An 18,488-nucleotide genomic window follows, 5' to 3' on the forward strand; every position below is an offset into this window, starting at 1 on the left:
CATTTTGTTTTAATTTTCTGTTAAGATGATCTAGTGCATTACAACACATTTTTAACAGCTATTTATTATTAGCTGAGCATCCATTTCATTCTGCCAACTCAAGATATGAGACCGGTATTTTACAGAGGTAGACTCTCTCAGTAAGAGGAGCTTTAATGCACACTAAACTAAACCTGAGCTCAATAAACTGGCACTGGTCAAAGCATCTACTCTCCAATAAACTAATTCCACTCCTGTAGAATTTGCTACTATCCCTTGTTAGCTATAACTCTTCTGTAAAAGCATCACAGGAGCTCCTCTGTTGCACTTCAGTGTATCACACAATGGATGTTTTTACAGTAAGAAGTGGTGTACACTTCCCTGTGGCACTTCTTAACAGACATGTTAATACTGCCTGCAAAACTGTAAGATAAATTGGTCTTTGAGAAAACCAGTTATGTAGAAGTTAAGCTCTCCTCTCTTCAGGAACTGGTAACCAAGACCTGTATGGATGGAAGTTATCCTTACCCATGCCAGGAGCAGCCATAAGAATCCTTGATATAACCACCTGAGTAATCGCCTGCTGAGCTGCTTTGGTTGATTCACCCAGTCTGTTTCCATTCCCATCTGTGATAGGGATTCCAAATTTGAGTTCCCTGTTGAAAGACAAAACCTGTGACTGTCATGCATTTATCTAGTTTTTGTCAGCTGATCTTTCTCCTCTTTAAATTTTGTCAGTTATAAAAATGATGTCCAAGATATTGACAAGGGGTGCAGGCTTATTTTCCACGTTTGTTTTTAACGCTCTTTATCATAAAAGTTTTCAAAAGGCAGAGAAGGAGTTGTGAAAAAAGTGAACGGTTGAATATTTGTAACAGCAATCTACCACTTGAACCTGATCACGTGTTCCAAAGGGGAGGAAAGAAGATCTGTTATCTCTGCAGTCTACAGAAGGGACAGGTTCCTTCAAAAAGCATTTCTGAAAAGCTGAATTTTCTGGATTGCTCTCAGAAGTTGACTGTTTTTTTCACACAGACAACATAGGGAATACAGGAAGATTAGTTTCACCGAACTAAGAAGTAAGTCTTTGTGAAAGTCTCTGTGACATTCTATTCAGAGTTTTCACTTTAACTAGGAACAACATATTCAAAAGCATGCAAGTAAGTATCAAAGAGACTACCTTTCTACAACTGTATTACGCTCTCTGAGATATTTTAGTCAAGTGCAGGATTTGGTGTTAAACCCATATTGAGGAGAACTTCTAGGAGAGTAAGCAGCAGACAGAAGGACAGGTATACTGAGGACTGCATTAATTCTTCTCTTTGCCTTTTATAAGGGATAAAATACTACAATAGATTGAACTTTATTGTGAACATAAACTTTAAACACTCCCTTCCCCGCCCCCCCCCCCCGCATAACCTCTCCATAAGAGGATACTTTCCATTTGTTTTTCCCACTTTTATTTTTAATTCTAGTCAAATCAGATTACATGTGAAATTTTGCTTCTGTGAAAGGTTATATTTTCATAATCTCAGATGATTAAGTAGAACTGCAGGGCCTGACTTCTATGACTAACTTCTGCATGTGGGATTTGAAGAACCATTTTGGAAGTGACTGTATTTTTCCAAATAGGAGCCTATATTTAAAGAGTACATGTGATCAAGTCTTGAAGGACAGGCACTTGATTTCTGAGATTCAAGACTGAAGAAATAAATGGATATTTATCTGAAGAGAATGAGAATGTTCTATTTTAATGTGTCACAATCAATCAATCAGATTGCGTGAGGTTTTTGCAAGGTTCTGAAAAAAGCTGAAGATATATAACACGCTTTATTTAGTGACTTGCTGATCTAGAAAAAAATAATGTTATCAAGTTTTCAGAATGAGTGATCTTTCTTTTTCTTACCTTTGTCTCATTAGTGGAATATTAATGCAGTTAGCAGCAGCAACGGCAGCAAAAGGAACAAAACGTCCTATAAGAGGTGAGACATGCTGTGCAATGCACAGAGGAAAAAATAAAGAATACAGGAAAAAGAATTACATAACGATTTTTTCCCAAAGGTCAAATGAAGGTGTGCTTCATGTACTAGTGGTAGACTAAATTTATTTTCTTCAAAATTTCGTGAAAACTCACCAGTGGGGCCTACAGCAAAACAACACACAAACAAGACTTAAGTCATAAATACTTCCATCAGAGCGAACATTAGCATGAGATTGGCAAAAATAATCTTAATTTAGTAGCATCAGTGTTGAGCAGTGTCATCTTTTGAGTGTGCTTCTCAGCCTAATGGCAACACTAAATAGACCTTAACATCGCTGTCTCCACTGGCAAGATTACAGCCAGCAGACGTCCACACTAGCTGCTTTGCATCTAAGGGCACTGACTGAACAGAAGCTATTCATCCAGTTAATAGATTATATAATCTGAATTACTCTCTTAAAGCAGTCTCTCTCTCTCAGATAACTTGTCAATATGCTTCCACTCCTAATACTATTGAAGCCACCTATATGGGGGAAAATATACCTAGGATCTAAAGAAGGGAGCTGCCAAAGGCAATTACAGCTCTGTACTGGAAGCTGTGCACAATGTGGCACAGATACACTGGAGGAGAAATGAGCAATTAGCATTTTATAGAACAGCAAAGTCTAATTAAGAACGGGAAAAAAACATCAGGAATACCTTTGTCAGTGCATTAAGTCCTAAAGCTGTGGCAACAGCACCTGTGGTAGCAGAAACATAGGCTGTTCCCAGCTGGCTAAAACAAAAGTAAAAAAATGTTAGTATGTACACAACAGTTACATTTATGTCACTTTTAAAAATAATCATGTTTTATATATGTATTAAAAAAAATCCCCAAATTTAAAGAATAAACCCTTCTGTGGATCTGTGGATTCTGTACCTATAGGATACTAAGTTAAGTGCTCTTCTCTCACTACCAGTAAAAGTAATATGCAAAATAACATTTTAACATTCAGTTAAGTTCTACTCTTCACTGCTACCTATTCAGTATTTTTAACTGTTTGAGCCAACACCTTGAAGGACTTAATTCTATATTTAATTTGCTAATTGCTTAAACTTATGCAACCAATTAAAATTTCTAAGGCCATATCCACAATGATAATTAAAGTCAACTGTGTTAAAACCTGTGCAAGCAGACTAGCTATTGCTGTAAACCCAGTCTGCCCTAGAGCATACTTTACATACTTCTCAACTAGCAGGTGTCTGTATATCTGCTAACCCACTGCTTTTACCAGTATGTCAACAAACAAACTTGCCTTAAAAATGAGCAGCTAAGCACTGCAACTCCAGTCTCCTATTAATGATTTTTAGCTTTCTGTATCTATTTTATCTCCTTCTTCACCTTCAAATAGAGACAAGTAGTGTGCAGACCAATTCGTTGAAGTCTGCAAATAAGCAGACAGTGTACTGTGTGCTTTACTGCAGGACACAGACAGGAAAAGGTGGCACACAACACCTGAAGGTCCACACAAAATATCAATTTAAATCCCACGTTGTTAAATGCTTATGATCATGGTACTTAAGCTCACCTATAAAGGGGGAAATGGAGATTTCACCTCCATCATTCTCAAGTCTTCTATTTTAAACATATCAAGTTGGTATTAAACATAGATTACCACACTTATCTGTCTACCACCTCAAACTTTAAAGCCCAACCCTGTTCAAATACATTGGAGAGCTAGTTATAAACCCATCAGAACTATCTGGTTTATGTCTGACCTGACAGTAATTGGGGCATCACCACTCCTGTTCGTGTAATTTACTATAGCGTTGAAGGACTGGTTAATCCACTGCCAGAAAACCACCGCTGGTGTCGTTCTTAAAACGAGAAACAATTATTTTTAAAAACAGTTGAATCAGCAGAAGAGAAGAGACAGCAAATCAAGAAAAAAAAAATCAGTGTAAATAATCAGGCAGAGATTCTTGTTCAACTGATCAAAACAAGTCAGTCAGTGAGATACTGTCTTACTAATGAAAGTACAAGCTATTCTTAAAAAAAGATTTTAAAAGTATCATAAATAAGTAGCAAGGTTCACTTGGGACAAAGGTTTGTTGTAACAACTAAAGCATTATTTCAAACTTCTCTCTCTACAAAACACACAGGAAGAAAATAAAACTCTCTAATAGCTAGGATAATTTTGAAGGGTTATTTATAATCTGGTAGCTTTCTTTGGAAGTTCCACAAGGAACTGATAGCTGTATTTTAAGAGACTGGGTTTACTTTCTCAAACAGTCTTCAAAAGGCTAACACCACTGTTTTAATAAATCTCTGTGACATTAAAATATTCAGTCACATTGTAGAATCAAAGAAAAAGATACTTAGTCCAAAATGAAAAATGACTTCAAGAAAAATTTCTGCGTGTATAAAAACGACTCTGGTTCTGTACAGTATTAATGATGGATCAAAATGACAAGTCATCAATAAATAAAAGCTCTAAGGTGTCCTCACAAATTATGTCACTGCCAGTACAAAGATGCCTTAGGACACACAGGTATGAGCTGGTGAGCATGGATGGGGGGTGGTGAAAAAAAAAGCATATTCTGTACAATTCTCAGAGTCCCCATTTGACAAGCTACTGTGGTTCCTGTTAAACTGTTGACATAAACATTTTAGGAATGGTTACATTCGTAAGTAACAAAAACATGAATCAATTTTTAACAGCGTAGGGAGCAGTCTTTTAGAGGAAGGAATGCTTGTGTTCTCAAATTAGCAGCACATCCGAGTAATGGGATAAATTTACGAGGAAGAAATACATTAATGGCCATTAAATACAAACATAGTACCTCTGGATCAGAAAATTCCTGATACACAAACAGTTGGAGGCTGGAAGACTACACTAGGGGTTAGATGTTTCTTTGAGGACTAGGACCACAAACTCTACACATAGTAGGATAAAACACTGAAGTTTCTGCTCCAATAGAATTTCAATCATGGGAACCAGGCCACCAAAAATAACAACTTTGAATCAGAAATGGGAAGATACGTTATCTCTTGAAATTTCAAAAAAAGTAAAGATACAGAAGATTTGAAAGTGTCTTCTTATTCCTTCTAGTTTCCAATATCTGAATGAGATGTGAAAGCAACAGTGATGAGCTAGCAGGATTCCCACTATCACTGCTGTTCTTCTTCCTTTCTTCTCATGCATGACCAACTCACCTAACTCACCTTTCCCTGTTTCCTGCGCTACTGCAATGTAGAGGACGTTAGGCCCCTACGATAAAGTTCAGATACGACTCACATTACCTTACTGCACGTTAAGAGTCCTTCTAGGCATAATGAGGAACTTGCTTTTTTCAGTAACCAGCAATAACCAAGACACACTGACATGCAGTAAGGTGGAGACAACACTGCACCATCGAAGGACTTCTGCACAATTCTGTTTGCACTGCTGAGGGTTTGATCCAAAGAAAACAGTGTCTTCCAGACTAACAAGTAATCCAGTTTCAAGTGATTTTACCAATAATGCAAAGAAAATGCATACACCTTCTATATCTATTATCAATAACAACAAAACATACATAAAAATAAGAATAACCTGTTAGCAGATAGCAGTGTTTGTGGGCACTTGCATTGATGGCTTTATTTGTATTCTTGACAATGCCAGTGCTTTTTTTAAACACACACAAACATATGCATATACAAATGGCTTTCAAAATTGCTATGCCTTTCTCGAGTGTGAATCAAGACATTTTAAAAATTCTATCATCAAAAATTATATTGGTATTTCTTCTGAACCTTCCCTTAGTTCTTTCTAAGAAAGCATTTTTTTCACAAAAATATTTCTAACATAAAGCCTCTTAACAGAAGACATTGAATTCTCCTAGGGACTTCACCAGTGAATCAAAGACTTTTGAGGAAAAAGAAGTCTGACACGTGCTGGAGGAACCCAATGGCTAATAGACTGAAGCATATTTAATATTTACTTGGGAGACAACATCCTACATGCCAGACCTCCAAGGTCAGAATTACCAGGTATCACCTCCTCTCTGTCCTCCATGCAGTTCTCCTAAAAGGATGGGATTTGGGACCACTTGGCTTTCTTAGTTTCTTCTTCGCAGAGGGTTTGTCTCACAATTACTTCTAGAGGAAGCTACTAATCAGTATGAAAGTGAGGGAATGCAGAAGGAAAACAGAAACGTAGGTAACATTATTTTCAGATTTTTATAATCGATCTAAAATGTTCTGTTGACAGCAACATTGGTTTTCACTCATCTAATTTGTAAGCAAATGGTGAAAATATTATTACAATGGTGTAATATTACCATTACCTACCTATAAAAAGTCATCATACAGCCTGTGATGGTCATATTCATTGGTACCTGAGCTGACATTCGGCCAATCAAGACCATCTTTTCACCAGTGTCTGGATGAAAGGCTGAATCGTAGATATATTTTGCTCTCCACAACTGATCTTCTGTCAAGCCAGGTGCCACAATACCTTGTCTTGGGACAAGTTAAAAAACAAAACAAGACAACAGCAAAACCACAACTGTTATAAAATGATGTAACTTCCAATGAAAAGCATGGTGACAGAGGTTTTGGGGATGTTCATGCTAAATTAAGCTAGCCTTCTGGTTAGCTTGTAGATCCTTAGCTTTTAAATGTACTGTTGAAATAAAAATAATTAGAACTTCTAACAGTGATTATGTTGGCTGAGTTGATACATCCAACACCAGATTTCTGTTTATTCAAAACTGTGTGAGAACTGCAGAGCTAGAAGCTTTGCAAAGACATTAACATTAAACTTTGAAAATTTACCTTGCAACTATTTAAAAAACTACTTGACGCAAACAGAATAACATGTCAGCAACTCTGCTGTCATATTATTTTCAAAATCAGACACTTACAAATTTCAGAATACTTAAAAGTATCATTATAGTATAATAGAATTATTATTATAATAGTAGATGTTCTCAGATGGCATAATTTCTCCATTCATATAATGCTAGTGTTTCCAAGAATGTAATAAGAAAAAACAGTGGTGCAATGAATACAGTGTCTTAAATATTTCCTTTCAAATATATAACCAGCTACTTATCACCAACATGGACTTTTTTGGGCCAGCAGTAACAACGATCAACTGCCATACCTGTAATCATGAACAATTTTTCTTGCATTTTCTAGCTGGGCATCAGATAACAAAATATTCCGGGGGTCTGTTACGGTAAAGAAGTGACTGGCTCGTCCAATGAAAGTGCTTTGATCCCATTGGGGCTCCTTAATATTAATATTTAATGGTATATCTGCTGTCATCTTTAAAAACTGTAAAGAAAACATGAAAATTTGCATTCTGGAATTCCACACATTTCATAACATACCTGTAATCTTTTAGACTCTACACCTGCAAGATGAAAATTGGTTATACTTACAATAAAAAGCCAGATACACAAACTCTAAACACCTTGCAGAAGTGAGCTTTAAATGAGCAAGTGTAAATCCAGAAAGCAGATGATGTCAGACATTGTTTTAATGAGGTTACTACTCATATAAGTAACAAGCGAGAACTTAACTCAGATATCTACGAAATATTTATTTCTATGCTTGTTTCTCCAAAAATTCATATATTACACATTTTTAATAATACAAGTATCTGAGAATGAGGTAGATACAAAGAAAGTAGAGGATCTTGTTAACAAGTAGCTGTACTAAAATATGATAAAGAAAAGTTTCGTTTATTTGAATAACAAATTAGTGTTTGCTAAACATGTCTTAAAGGGCAGGAGAAATTAAGTACTTCAAAAAAATGCTTAAAGAGGTGTTATAAAGTGCAGTGGCAGAAGAAATATTTAACAAAATCCAATTAAAATCTTTGGCATTGCAAAACAAAACAAAAATTAGGAGCACAATCCCCAAAAAAGAAACGTTTCTCTAAATCCATGTTTTAGCAAAGGAAGATTACATAATACAACAATTTGCAACCTTACGAACATATGACAGATTTTCCTAACGACTCTTTGAAGATACTAAAAGAACTACAATGAAGGGGGCTGAGCTCATACAGTTGTGCATTTATGGGGCTTAAAGCTCAGAAAATTAAAAATTACTTCAGCATAGCTAAGACTATTTTGGCATCTAATCAAGGAAAGACAGTCCTCTGCATAATACAAGCTGTATGAACTTTAACTTTGTTAAAACAAATTTCTGCAGCATATTCAGTAGTCAGTTAAGAAAAAAGTGCGTCATCTTCTAAGTAACACTTGTAATTCAAAATGTTGGAGTAAACTGGATTTATAAAAGCACAGATAAAGTGAACACAGCATTTTTTCTGTTTCAATGAGAGAAAATCATCATTTTGATGACAAGTAATGTATGTGGTGTAAGGTGTCACTAACAAGTATTTTTGTTTTAACTCAGATTCTTGGGTGGGCGGTATTTACCTACTAACAAGCATGAGGTATACTCTGAAGCTGTCTGAGCCACTTGGCAGATGAGGAAAATGGGTGCAAGAGAGATATAACTTGCTGTAAATTGGAAAAAATCCCATTCTCTGCATATCTACATAGTAAATCAAATGTAAGACTGTAGAAAGAGCTAACATGATCTACTCAGTAGCAGTTAAGAGAGGACAAGGTGGCCTTAACACATACTAATGGAGTAAAAACGTTCCAAAGACAACACATACATACTTCTGTTGCGCCAGCGCAAAGCGAAGCTCATGTTCCCATCTGCTTCTCACTGCCGTTACCCACGCAAGCCAGACTAAGCTAGTAGAAGAATGTCACTACATGCTTCAATTTCCCTTTCCTTTTGCAAATCTACCCCAAGACTCTGTAGTTCTGCAGCAACAAAAAGCAACCCAGCAGGAACATAGAAAACATATGTTAAAGGAGGATCTTTGTCATGAGCTACAACAAAAGACCATGCTTGGCATCACTGACCAACATGTATGATTAGAAATCTGTGTTTTTTTAAGAAGATGTCAATGACAAGAGAAAGCAATGACTTTAATCTTTACAAAGGTAAAGCATATTATAGCTGCTCCAACTCTGCATGGAACAGGAAGACAGGTGGCCACCCAGAAACGATTAGGCTTTGCACAAAAAAAAAAAGGATAAAAACTTTAGGTGACATCTATTTAGGTAAACAAAATAAAAATTCTTTTCTTCTAAATTATTTTATTGATACGCTGTATTTGACTTGCACCTTGACGATGTAAGTAGGAACAATGTTTTTGTAAATTAATTTAAAATAAAAAATATCAAAGATTGTGGGCAGGGACAGGCCACCAATGCACACAGAGAAGGAACAGATGCCATATAAAGAAGTACAAAAAGTCCAGACACTGAAATAACATAATTTGGTGACACATAAAATTTGCAGTGAAACAGAAAGGTTGCTAAGATTACTAGTCTCAGGACTCTGAATTATAAATCTGCTACAAAACTATTTAAGACCTAATTATTATTTTAAATAAATGACTTTGTCAAGAGTGTAACTCCATTATTTTCAGTGACACAATTTTCAATTTACATTACATGTGTCCAAGATCTGAGTCCTCATTACCTAAGCATCCATAATAGAATTGGAAGGGGGGGGGGGAAGTCATTCAGGTTATATCAAATTACAATAAATTAACCTGAACCCTGAGCTAAATAGAAAGTTTGCAAAGAGATTGGAAGGCAAATACACAGATCTTATAGAACAAAGGTAAATATATTTGCTGTGTTATAGTTCCAGCCAGATGACAAAGGCAAATGTCAACTATCAAACACAAACTGCCTACATTTTAGTATCTGAATTTATTGTTTTCACAGTTACTGTGAATTGATAAGTATCAACAGAGGGGAGACTACCCCTGTAATAGAGCAAAACCTTGAATCAACTGCACCATAAATTTTAAGGTGAGAAAGTAAGCAACAAAACTATCCAGTCATATATTGAAATAAATTTCTTCTTCAAACAGCTCCATTAACAGACGATTTGAGAAAAAAACACTAGTTATACAAACTTATCAGTTACTAAAACAATTCATACGCAGAGGTCACTGAAGTCATATTCACAACCTAAGTGGATCACCACTGCTGAGAAGGATAAAAACCACAAAAAATACATGAGAACACAGCTACAAAGTTACATCTACCATGGAAAATACACTGTAAGCAAGGGAAAAAAAATGCAAAACTTCACCATTTCAAACAACAAAAATTACTAAACACTCAGATTAAGCAAAGTTTATAACGAACCCCCTATGCTTGCAAATTCTGAAGTAATAGTTTAAATAGACTAAAGAAGTAATAGTCTTCACTGGTAGATTAAGCAAGTAATTAAGAACAGGCTGTGTTCTGGCACATCTGTATCATTAAACTCTCTCAACCCACGGAACTGTGTGGCTGTGCCCAAACTACCCACGGTGGACAGCAGTAAATCCTCGATGGTGCTCCAGAACCACGTGGGAGAACGTGAGCTGTTGTGGGCCAGAGCTGCTCCACGCTGCGCTCCCACGTTCGTCAATACGGGAGAACGCGCTCCCACGCCTGGGAGCATGTGCGGGCGCCGCCTCATGTCTCTCCCCCATCCTCTCCTAGCACTAGTAATGCCAGTCTAGAAAGTTAAAACAAACTAAAAAGCGTAGTACTGGCTTGTGTTTTGTGTTGTGCTTCACTTCTAATATTGCAGCACGTGCCTGGGAACCCGTTACAGACTCTTCAGAATAAGGAGGTTTTACATCCATCTGAAATATCATGGACTAAAAATAAGGTCTTATTTTATCCAAAGATACACTCTCAGCTCCATATTTTTAATAACCTTCTACAACAATATTTTTAATCAAGAACTCTTTTATACCTTTTGCAGTCTTCACTTTCAATCAGAAAGATATTTTTAACTGTGCTTATAATCCCAATATTGAACACATTCAAGTTTGCTGTCCTCTCTCTGATCAGATGGAATCATCTGCAAGTTCATATTCTAATGTTTAACACTACCATTGACTAGGGAGGGAAGCTTACAAATCAGTGAGCGGCCTCCTTTAAAAATAAATACAAAAGAAACAGCACAAAGTCTAATCAAGGATTTTTGTACAAAGGCTACATTTAGCTTTGCCACAGAATCAGCAATACTAGAAGACTTTAAACTTTGTTTAAAGGTTAACAACAGCACTTAACAATTCTACAAAATCCAGATTCAGGAGTCATCAGAAATTCAACTCAGCTGTTCTTCTTCAAAGTTCACATTTTAAAACACGAAACTGAATGCCATATAATCACTTTTCAGACTGAAGCAGCGGCCAAAAATTCAGCAATGCCGTATTTCAGATAACAACATATTAGATTTTGAACAACACAGATACTTGATCATTTATTTTAACATGAACAAAAAGAAATGCGGTTGCAAACAAAAGATAAGGTTTTTAACAAGCTTTAAACTATACTTGCTACTAATACTGCACTGAAAAGACTCACAGATTGGGGGCCTAGATACTGCTGCATGACTGAGTAATCCAAATAGGTGCACGATCAACTCTTTTGGGAAATTCTGGGCAACCTCACCTCATGCAGCAGTGTATGAACGATGAAAAGCAGCTTTTCTGTCCTCACTGGAACCGTTTATATTTTCATGTTACTTGCACTCTGTGTTTTATTCCAAGGCTTGAAAAAAAATTCATTCCACAAGTAAGAAACTTCATCAGGTATGTATTATTAATTTCTACAGAATGTAAAGGGAAATTGGGAGTAGAGCAATAGGGAGATTTCTTGCTGATATAGCTGTAAATTCTGTATCTGATCTAAATACACATTTTTAAAGTTGTAATCACTGTTGTGAGTCAGAAAGCATCCCCAGTGTCAAAACGTCCATTCCTCAGAGACAGAGAGAGCTTCTGCCAGTATTCTGTGGAGTAGAGGGCATTTCTGACAATGGCTAAAGGATAGGAACTACTTTAGAGTTGCCAGGGAGTATGACATTGTCAGCTCTCTGTGAGAGAAACTAACCCGAGAATCACCCCAGAAGCAGGCTTTTCTAAACAAACACAGAAGCCAGAATTCTCTCGAGCAGGGATCCTTTGGCAAGCATCCTTAGATTGGGTACCAGATAAAGTTAACTGCTGCTTTACTTTCTACACAGAATTTTCTGTTATTTTTTTGCTTTTATAAAGGCTGGAGTCCAATTTATAGCCTCCTGTATCTTCCCTTACCGAATTAGGCTTCGTTAGTGAAAGAGCATCTTTATACCTCTCCTGCCTGCAATTTGAGAAAGTTGGCATAAATTGAGCTGTGAGGATGGATGGACAGATGGATGGTGCCCCACCCCCCCAACGAAAAAAAAAAAGAAAGAAGATATGATAACGAACTTGGCAACACCCCACTTTTTGGTGCCCAAATTTCAAAATGGAAATTGAAACCTTCTGTTACAAAGCATAGGACTAGGACACATCAGGAGTTTAAATCTACAATTCAAAACAGCCTGGATACAAGAGTCAGTAAACTAGCTTAAATAAATGCTGAAAAGGAAAGTTTCACTTATATGCTAGCCTTTTCAAGATTTAGATACCTAACTCCAGGTGAAATAAAGGCACTTAGGTCAGAACATGATCCCCAAACCTTTGAGAAGCAGCTAAGTGGTCCCTTTTTGGAACAGAAGGGTGAAGCCACTTTTTTTCTTTTAAAACCTAGTAAGAATAGAAGCTAAGAGCAGTACCTCTTCCTTATCACAATCCAATAGGTTACAGAAGAGTTCAAAAGCTAGAGCTGTGTGCTGTTGAAAAAATGTCATGTACAGAGGAGAGAGAAAAGAAGGCATGACATACTTAGGCCCCCCAGATCTCCATTCTTCAAAGCAGTCCCCTAACTGCCTGATGTCCAATAGTCAATGCCCTGTTCTAGAAAGCAAGAGATGTAGGCTTGAAAATCTGCAGGTCGAGGAAAATGCTATTATAAAAAGGTGATAGGAACACCTCTCTCTTCTTCTGTTTATAAACTGAAGTGACCATGGCCACTCGTCTGTTTTTGCAGAATGCATTTCTTTTGAAGAATCTTCTATGGTGCTTTGACAGAGAAATATTTAAGAATCCTGTTAGGCCTTTTTATTCCTTAAATAAAACATTGGCTCTTTTGAGGCTTCTCTGCCTGAAAAAGAACAGATTTTTCCTTTCTGGAAAAAATACCCACCACTCCAGCTCTGCTTGTAAAAGGTGGCCTGTTCTACTTTAAAACTACAACACATTGGCAGGGCAACAGTGAGAAAACAAACAGCTATTACCAATATTTCAATTGCTCTGCCAAAGAAAAGTACACAATGCATTCTCCAGGAATATCAACCAAGCCAGTACAATTAGTTTAAATGAGAAGCACTAATAGATTTTTTTTAAGGGAATAAAGCATTTTCAGGTGATGGCAAAACAGCACATACCACACTTATCAGGGTCATTAAGCAATGGTATCCCTCTATTTGCACTGTTTGCTACCTCAATTTGAAAGAAACAGCACAGCTGATGACTGGGGGAAGTATGATGCAACATACTTGCACCAAATGTTAACAAAGCCACTTGCCAAGTTTTTCTTCCCCAAATCGTCTTCCATCAGTAAATATCTCTTTAAATCAAAAACATCCTTGTCTGCAATATGCTTTTTTTCCCTACTGCATTAATAAAACCAAACTAGATGCTAGTTAAAGCAAATTGTGGCAACACGACAAGATACTTTTTTGCTCATAAACGTACGTCCCGTTTGTAGCCTAGCAACAAAAGCAATAGTCTGTGTTAAACGGATAGTGCCTGCTGCTAGGTCCATCTCCTCAAAACAGCAGCCATCTTTGGTGCGTAACTTAAAGAAAGATTTCATCATTCTGCATTAAAGCTACCTCCAGATGCTAGCGGCTGCAGCAGCAAACTCAGCAGCATGTGCTTTCAATTTGCCATCTCTTCTCTCACTGCTCTCATCTCATGAGGTGTATCACACAGACACATATCGCCCATTATGCATTTATCTCTCCTCTTCATTAAAAAAAGTTTCTTTGCTAAAAAGTGTTATTTCAAGCTCTTATTTTATTTCATTCCTGACTGCTACAGATTTTTTTCTGCTCCTTATTTTTTAAGCCCAGTGTAAACTTAAGTAGGATTATCTGGCTCTATCCAAACACGTTCATGGCTCCCTCCTGTATTTTTCACTATTTAATATCTCTTTTCCTGATAGGCTCCAAAGAGGAGATGTTTCACTTGTGCTTTGGTACAAAGTCAGTTGTCACTGCCCCCTACCCTCTCAATACTCACCATTATAATTACCCTCAATTATTCATAACTCAGTAAATAAAAAAAATTCCACCTGCACAATAACCCCCCCCCACACACACGTACACACACCTCTGGTTAGCGGACGGCTGACCTCCAAGTTACAAGGTGCGTTCCTGGAAAAGACGACGGCCCAGGACAGAGAGCCTCGCTTCCTGCGGCACCGCTGCGTGCTGCGATCCACCGCCCGCGGGTCACACGCCGAGCTGCGAGGACGGTTCCTGCTCAGGGTGCAGTTTCGGGAGGGGGTTTCGGAGACGGCGGGAGAGCCGCGGAGGGGGGGAAAGGCTGTGGCAGCCCCAGTCACCTGCCTCACGCACGTGGTAACTGCGAAGACCGTCGGAAAGGGGGTGACCACCACCGCCCAGGGGCTGGGAAGGACGGGGGCGACACAGGGCCCGGGGCACCATGGAAGGGACGGGGGGTGACACAGAGGGGACAGGGGCGACACAGGGCCCGGGGCACCATGGAAGGGACGGGGGGTGACACAGAGGGGACGGGGGCGACACAGGGCCCGGGGCACCATGGAGGGGACGGGGGGTGACACAGAGGGGACGGGGGCGACACAGGGCCCGGGGCACCATGGAAGGGACGGGGGGTGACACAGAGGGGACGGGGGCGACACAGGGCCCGGGGCACCATGGAGGGGAAGGAGGGTGACACAGAGGGGACAGGGGCGACACAGGGCCCGGGGCACCATGGAAGGGACGGGGGGTGACACAAAGGGGACGGGGGCAACACAGGGCCCGGGGCACCATGGAGGGGAAGGAGGGTGACACAGAGGGGACAGGGGCGACACAGGGCCCGGGGCACCATGGAGGGGACGGGGGCGACACAGGGCCTGGGGCACCATGGAGGGGAAGGAGGGTGACACAGAGGGGACAGGGGCGACACAGGGCCCGGGGCACCATGGAGGGGACGGGGGGTGACACAGGGCCCGGGGCACCATGGAGGGGACGGGGGGGGTGACACAGAGGGGACAGGGGCGACATAGAGCCTGGGCCTCTAGGGGGAGCGGGGCTGAAACGGGGTCTGTGTCCCTATGGAGGGGATGGGGGCCGGCACAGGGCCCGCGGCCCTGCGCAGGGGGAGAGGGGGCGACACAGGGCCCAGGGCTGCAGGGGGGTGACGTGGGGGCGGCGCCCGGGCCCCGCGGAGGGGGAGAGCGGGTGACACGGGGCCGGGGCCCTTACGCAGCGGTCTGGGGGCGACGCCCGGGCCCCTGCGGAGGGACGGGGGTGACCCAGGGTCCGGACCGGGGGCTCCGCGCGCGCGCGCAGGCCGCGAGGCCGCCGCCGCCGGGGCCGCTACTCACCGCGGCCGCTCCGCGCTCCCCGGAAGAGGCTCGGCGGCGCCCTGGGCCGCCCCGCGCCGCCCCCCGCTCCGCCCCGCGCGGGCCGCTCCGCCCCGCCCCGCGCAGCCACGGCGGGCGGCGGCGGCGGCGGCGGCTCCCCGGCGCCGCGGGGGCCCCCGGGCCCGGCGGGGCCGCGCGGGGCGGAGCGGCCCCGAGGCAGCGGGCCGGCGCCGCGCCGCCGCCCCCGGCACCGCCTGCGGCCCGAGCTACCCCGGCAGGTCGCTTGGGTGGGTGAATGTTGCCTGCCAGCAGCAGGGAAACGCTCGCAGAAGCCGCAGTAAAGCGGCCCGTCGGAGAGTGACGTGCTCGCGGGCCCTAATCCTAAAAGGGAGCCGGGAGTAATAAAATAGCGCCTTCTTGCGAAATCCTCTTAGAAAAAACAGCACTTCCCTGCCCTCTCTGCAGCCCGGCTTGCGCAGCGATGAGCGCGGACTGGCGTCCTGACACGGCGGTTAAGCGCTTTGTGGAGGCCCGTAGATGTATTTATTGGTAGTGTTTGGGGTAGAGCTGGTGAAATTTTTGCTGTTGAAACTGAGCTGTGAAAAGCTGGATTTCCTAATACTTTTTTTTTTTTTTTTTTTTTTGGAAATGTAATCTTGTTAGGTGGGATTTTGTTTTCAGCTTTTAGCTAAAAAATTCGCGGTTTTCAATTAAAAATTTCTGTTGCAAATTTTGCAAACACTTTATTTTTCCACAGTGGAATTAATGTTTTGGGGATTACCTCTGGAGTTGTGCTGTTTTCCAGCTGTGGATGGTCTGGCTGTAGGAGCAGCTGTAGGACATCCCAAACTGAATCGGAAACCACTGTGCACCTATTGCACTGTCAGTGATTTGAGGCCTAACTTGCACACTAGGAATAAACGTCTCATCTTATATCTGCATAAACCAAAGCATGTTTTTCCATGAAATTCTTGCTTTGTAAATGCAATTTCGTACCTGCTGAAAACTGTGGCAGCGAATTCCTAGTATCACTCGATCACGTCTCAGATGTTCACACATCCATTTCCACCTGGGGCTCTAGTGCTTAGATCGTAGAATATAAATACAATAGTTGAAGATACAGATATTCCAGGGTGAGATTGTAAAATGAAAAAGAAAAAGCTTGCATGGATACCCATACATTGCATTTTTTTTGCACATCAAATTTCATACAAAATTTATGTACTTTATTGCTTTTGCTCTTTTTAATCTTGCCCGAGAGGTCCCAGGCTCTATGGCCACTGACAGATCAAATTCTGAATGCACCTTTGAAGATATCCAGCCCTAACACTTGCTCCTAAAAACATCTCAATGACTGAACAGGAAAGACATCTAATATAAAAAAATGGGTACAGCTAGATATTGTGCATTAAAACAAATAATTGCCAATGTGCATAACTGATTCAGTGGTATGTTGTTCATATTCTAAGGATTCGTGTCTTCTGCCTCTTAATTTTGTTATGTACCGAAGATCTTAACTTGTAAATCTGCATTAAACCCCTCTCAGTCTTTTCTGCACTGTCATAACAGAAATTCTGCTTGCAGGCAGAATGTAAAATGTATTAATATTTAAATACTCTGATTTGTGAAATGGAAAGCTAGTTATGATGGACACGTTCACTCCTAGAGGTGCTCATGCTCTCTAGATTCAGTGTGGATGGCACTGAGCGGCTATATAACCTGTCTTTCACTGGACTAGTCATTCCTCTCATTGATGAGGAACTGTGAACCCTGTAAATCTTGAGAGAGCTCTGACCAAGAACTACAGAACTGGGCGAGTGGGTGAATATGGGTATTCACAAGGAATGGCTAACCTATGACTACATGTGTTCCTTCATCCCCACTAATCTTCCTTTTACAAATATTTTAAGCTGCATTTAAAAAAGCAAAATTCAACAGCATTTTCCAGCTGCAAGACGCAGATGTGTGTTTTGGCTTCATCCTGATTCCCCTCTGAGGTGAGAGCCAGGCTTATGCCATTCCTGTCTACGCCCTCCACAAGAAGGAGAGTTAGGTGGGTGAGCTGGAAGGGGCTACCAGGGACTCCAGCCGCTTCTCTGCTTTAAACACTCAAGAGAGCATGATCCTAGAACATGATACTGAGCATATTCATCTGCAGCTTAGTGGTGTAACTTTATTCTTCAGAATCTTGAAAATACTCCTGCACATATAGTCACATACAATGAATACACGCAGAGCTCAGTTAGTGCCCCAACTGTGAGTTCAAGCATGTGTTCCCTCGTGTGTCCATAAAGGGTATGGAATCTTGCTGGCTATATCACAGTCCAAATAGTAATAGTATATACAGAAAGCATGTACTAGAGACTACAGCTGTATATATTAAATAAGCATTACATTGGCTCCTGTGGGAGCATTCCTTGCAGTCTTCTTATTTCCTAAAGACTCCATTAACAAGAGTCCTGCAAACTTCCAGGGGTAAATTCAGGCTGTAGTCTTTATTGAACTAGCAATGAATTTAATCAACTACCTGTTTTCACGTGGAAGAATTCCTAGATTATTATAGGGCAAACTCTTCCCTATGCCAACCAGAATATGAGGATTTCTGCTCTTCTACAACTACTGTCTTGTCTAAGAAATGAACTTTACCGTATTTACTTTCCCCAAGCTTTACTGCATTCATAATATTTATATTGGGCATTATTGCTTTTATGTTTTTTATTATTTCAAATTGGTGCATCAACTGACAAAAACTAAGAGCTGCTGCACATTGCATTTACTAGCATAAATGTCCAGTAAGTGGCACTACAGGACAAAGTTTTGAGCAACCCTGTGTCACAGACAGCACAGTTAAACAGACTAACGGCAAGCCTGGAATATGTCAAAACTTTTCTGCTCCATGAGAAAGGAAGTTGTGCAGCAGGTGGGAAATGACGTGTGGTGACTGCCCTGAAGGTATTAATGCAAAGAACTG

At 40.7% G+C, this 18,488-nt stretch overlaps 1 protein-coding gene across 6 annotated transcripts in view; it reads right to left on the minus strand.

The window, feature by feature from the left end:
• SFXN1 (sideroflexin 1) overlaps positions 1-15,604 on the minus strand; it is a 24,591-nt gene extending 8,987 nt beyond the window's left edge. For 4 of the 6 annotated variants that reach the window (XR_009959880.1, XR_009959881.1, XR_009959882.1 and 1 more), the window contains exons 1-8: positions 15,539-15,584; positions 14,296-14,550; positions 7,090-7,262; positions 6,273-6,443; positions 3,719-3,817; positions 2,660-2,735; positions 1,886-1,971; positions 508-635 (exon numbers count right to left, since the gene is read on the minus strand). Coding sequence is in view for 3 of the 6 variants with exons in the window: in XM_062587283.1 (XP_062443267.1) it covers positions 508-635; positions 1,886-1,971; positions 2,660-2,735; positions 3,719-3,817; positions 6,273-6,443; positions 7,090-7,253 (724 nt within the window). In the remaining 3 variants the exon portion in view is untranslated. Of the gene's footprint in view, positions 1-507; positions 636-1,885; positions 1,972-2,659; positions 2,736-3,718; positions 3,818-6,272; positions 6,444-7,089; positions 7,263-11,488; positions 11,562-14,295; positions 14,551-15,538 lie in introns of those variants that run through there. The other 2 variants (XM_062587284.1, XM_062587285.1) reach the window with 2 other exon arrangements.
• Positions 15,605-18,488: the final 2,884 nt, after the last annotated feature.

This window comes from Rhea pennata, chromosome 14 (assembly GCF_028389875.1).
Source record: "Rhea pennata isolate bPtePen1 chromosome 14, bPtePen1.pri, whole genome shotgun sequence".
NCBI classification, from domain to species: Eukaryota; Metazoa; Chordata; class Aves; order Rheiformes; family Rheidae; genus Rhea; species Rhea pennata.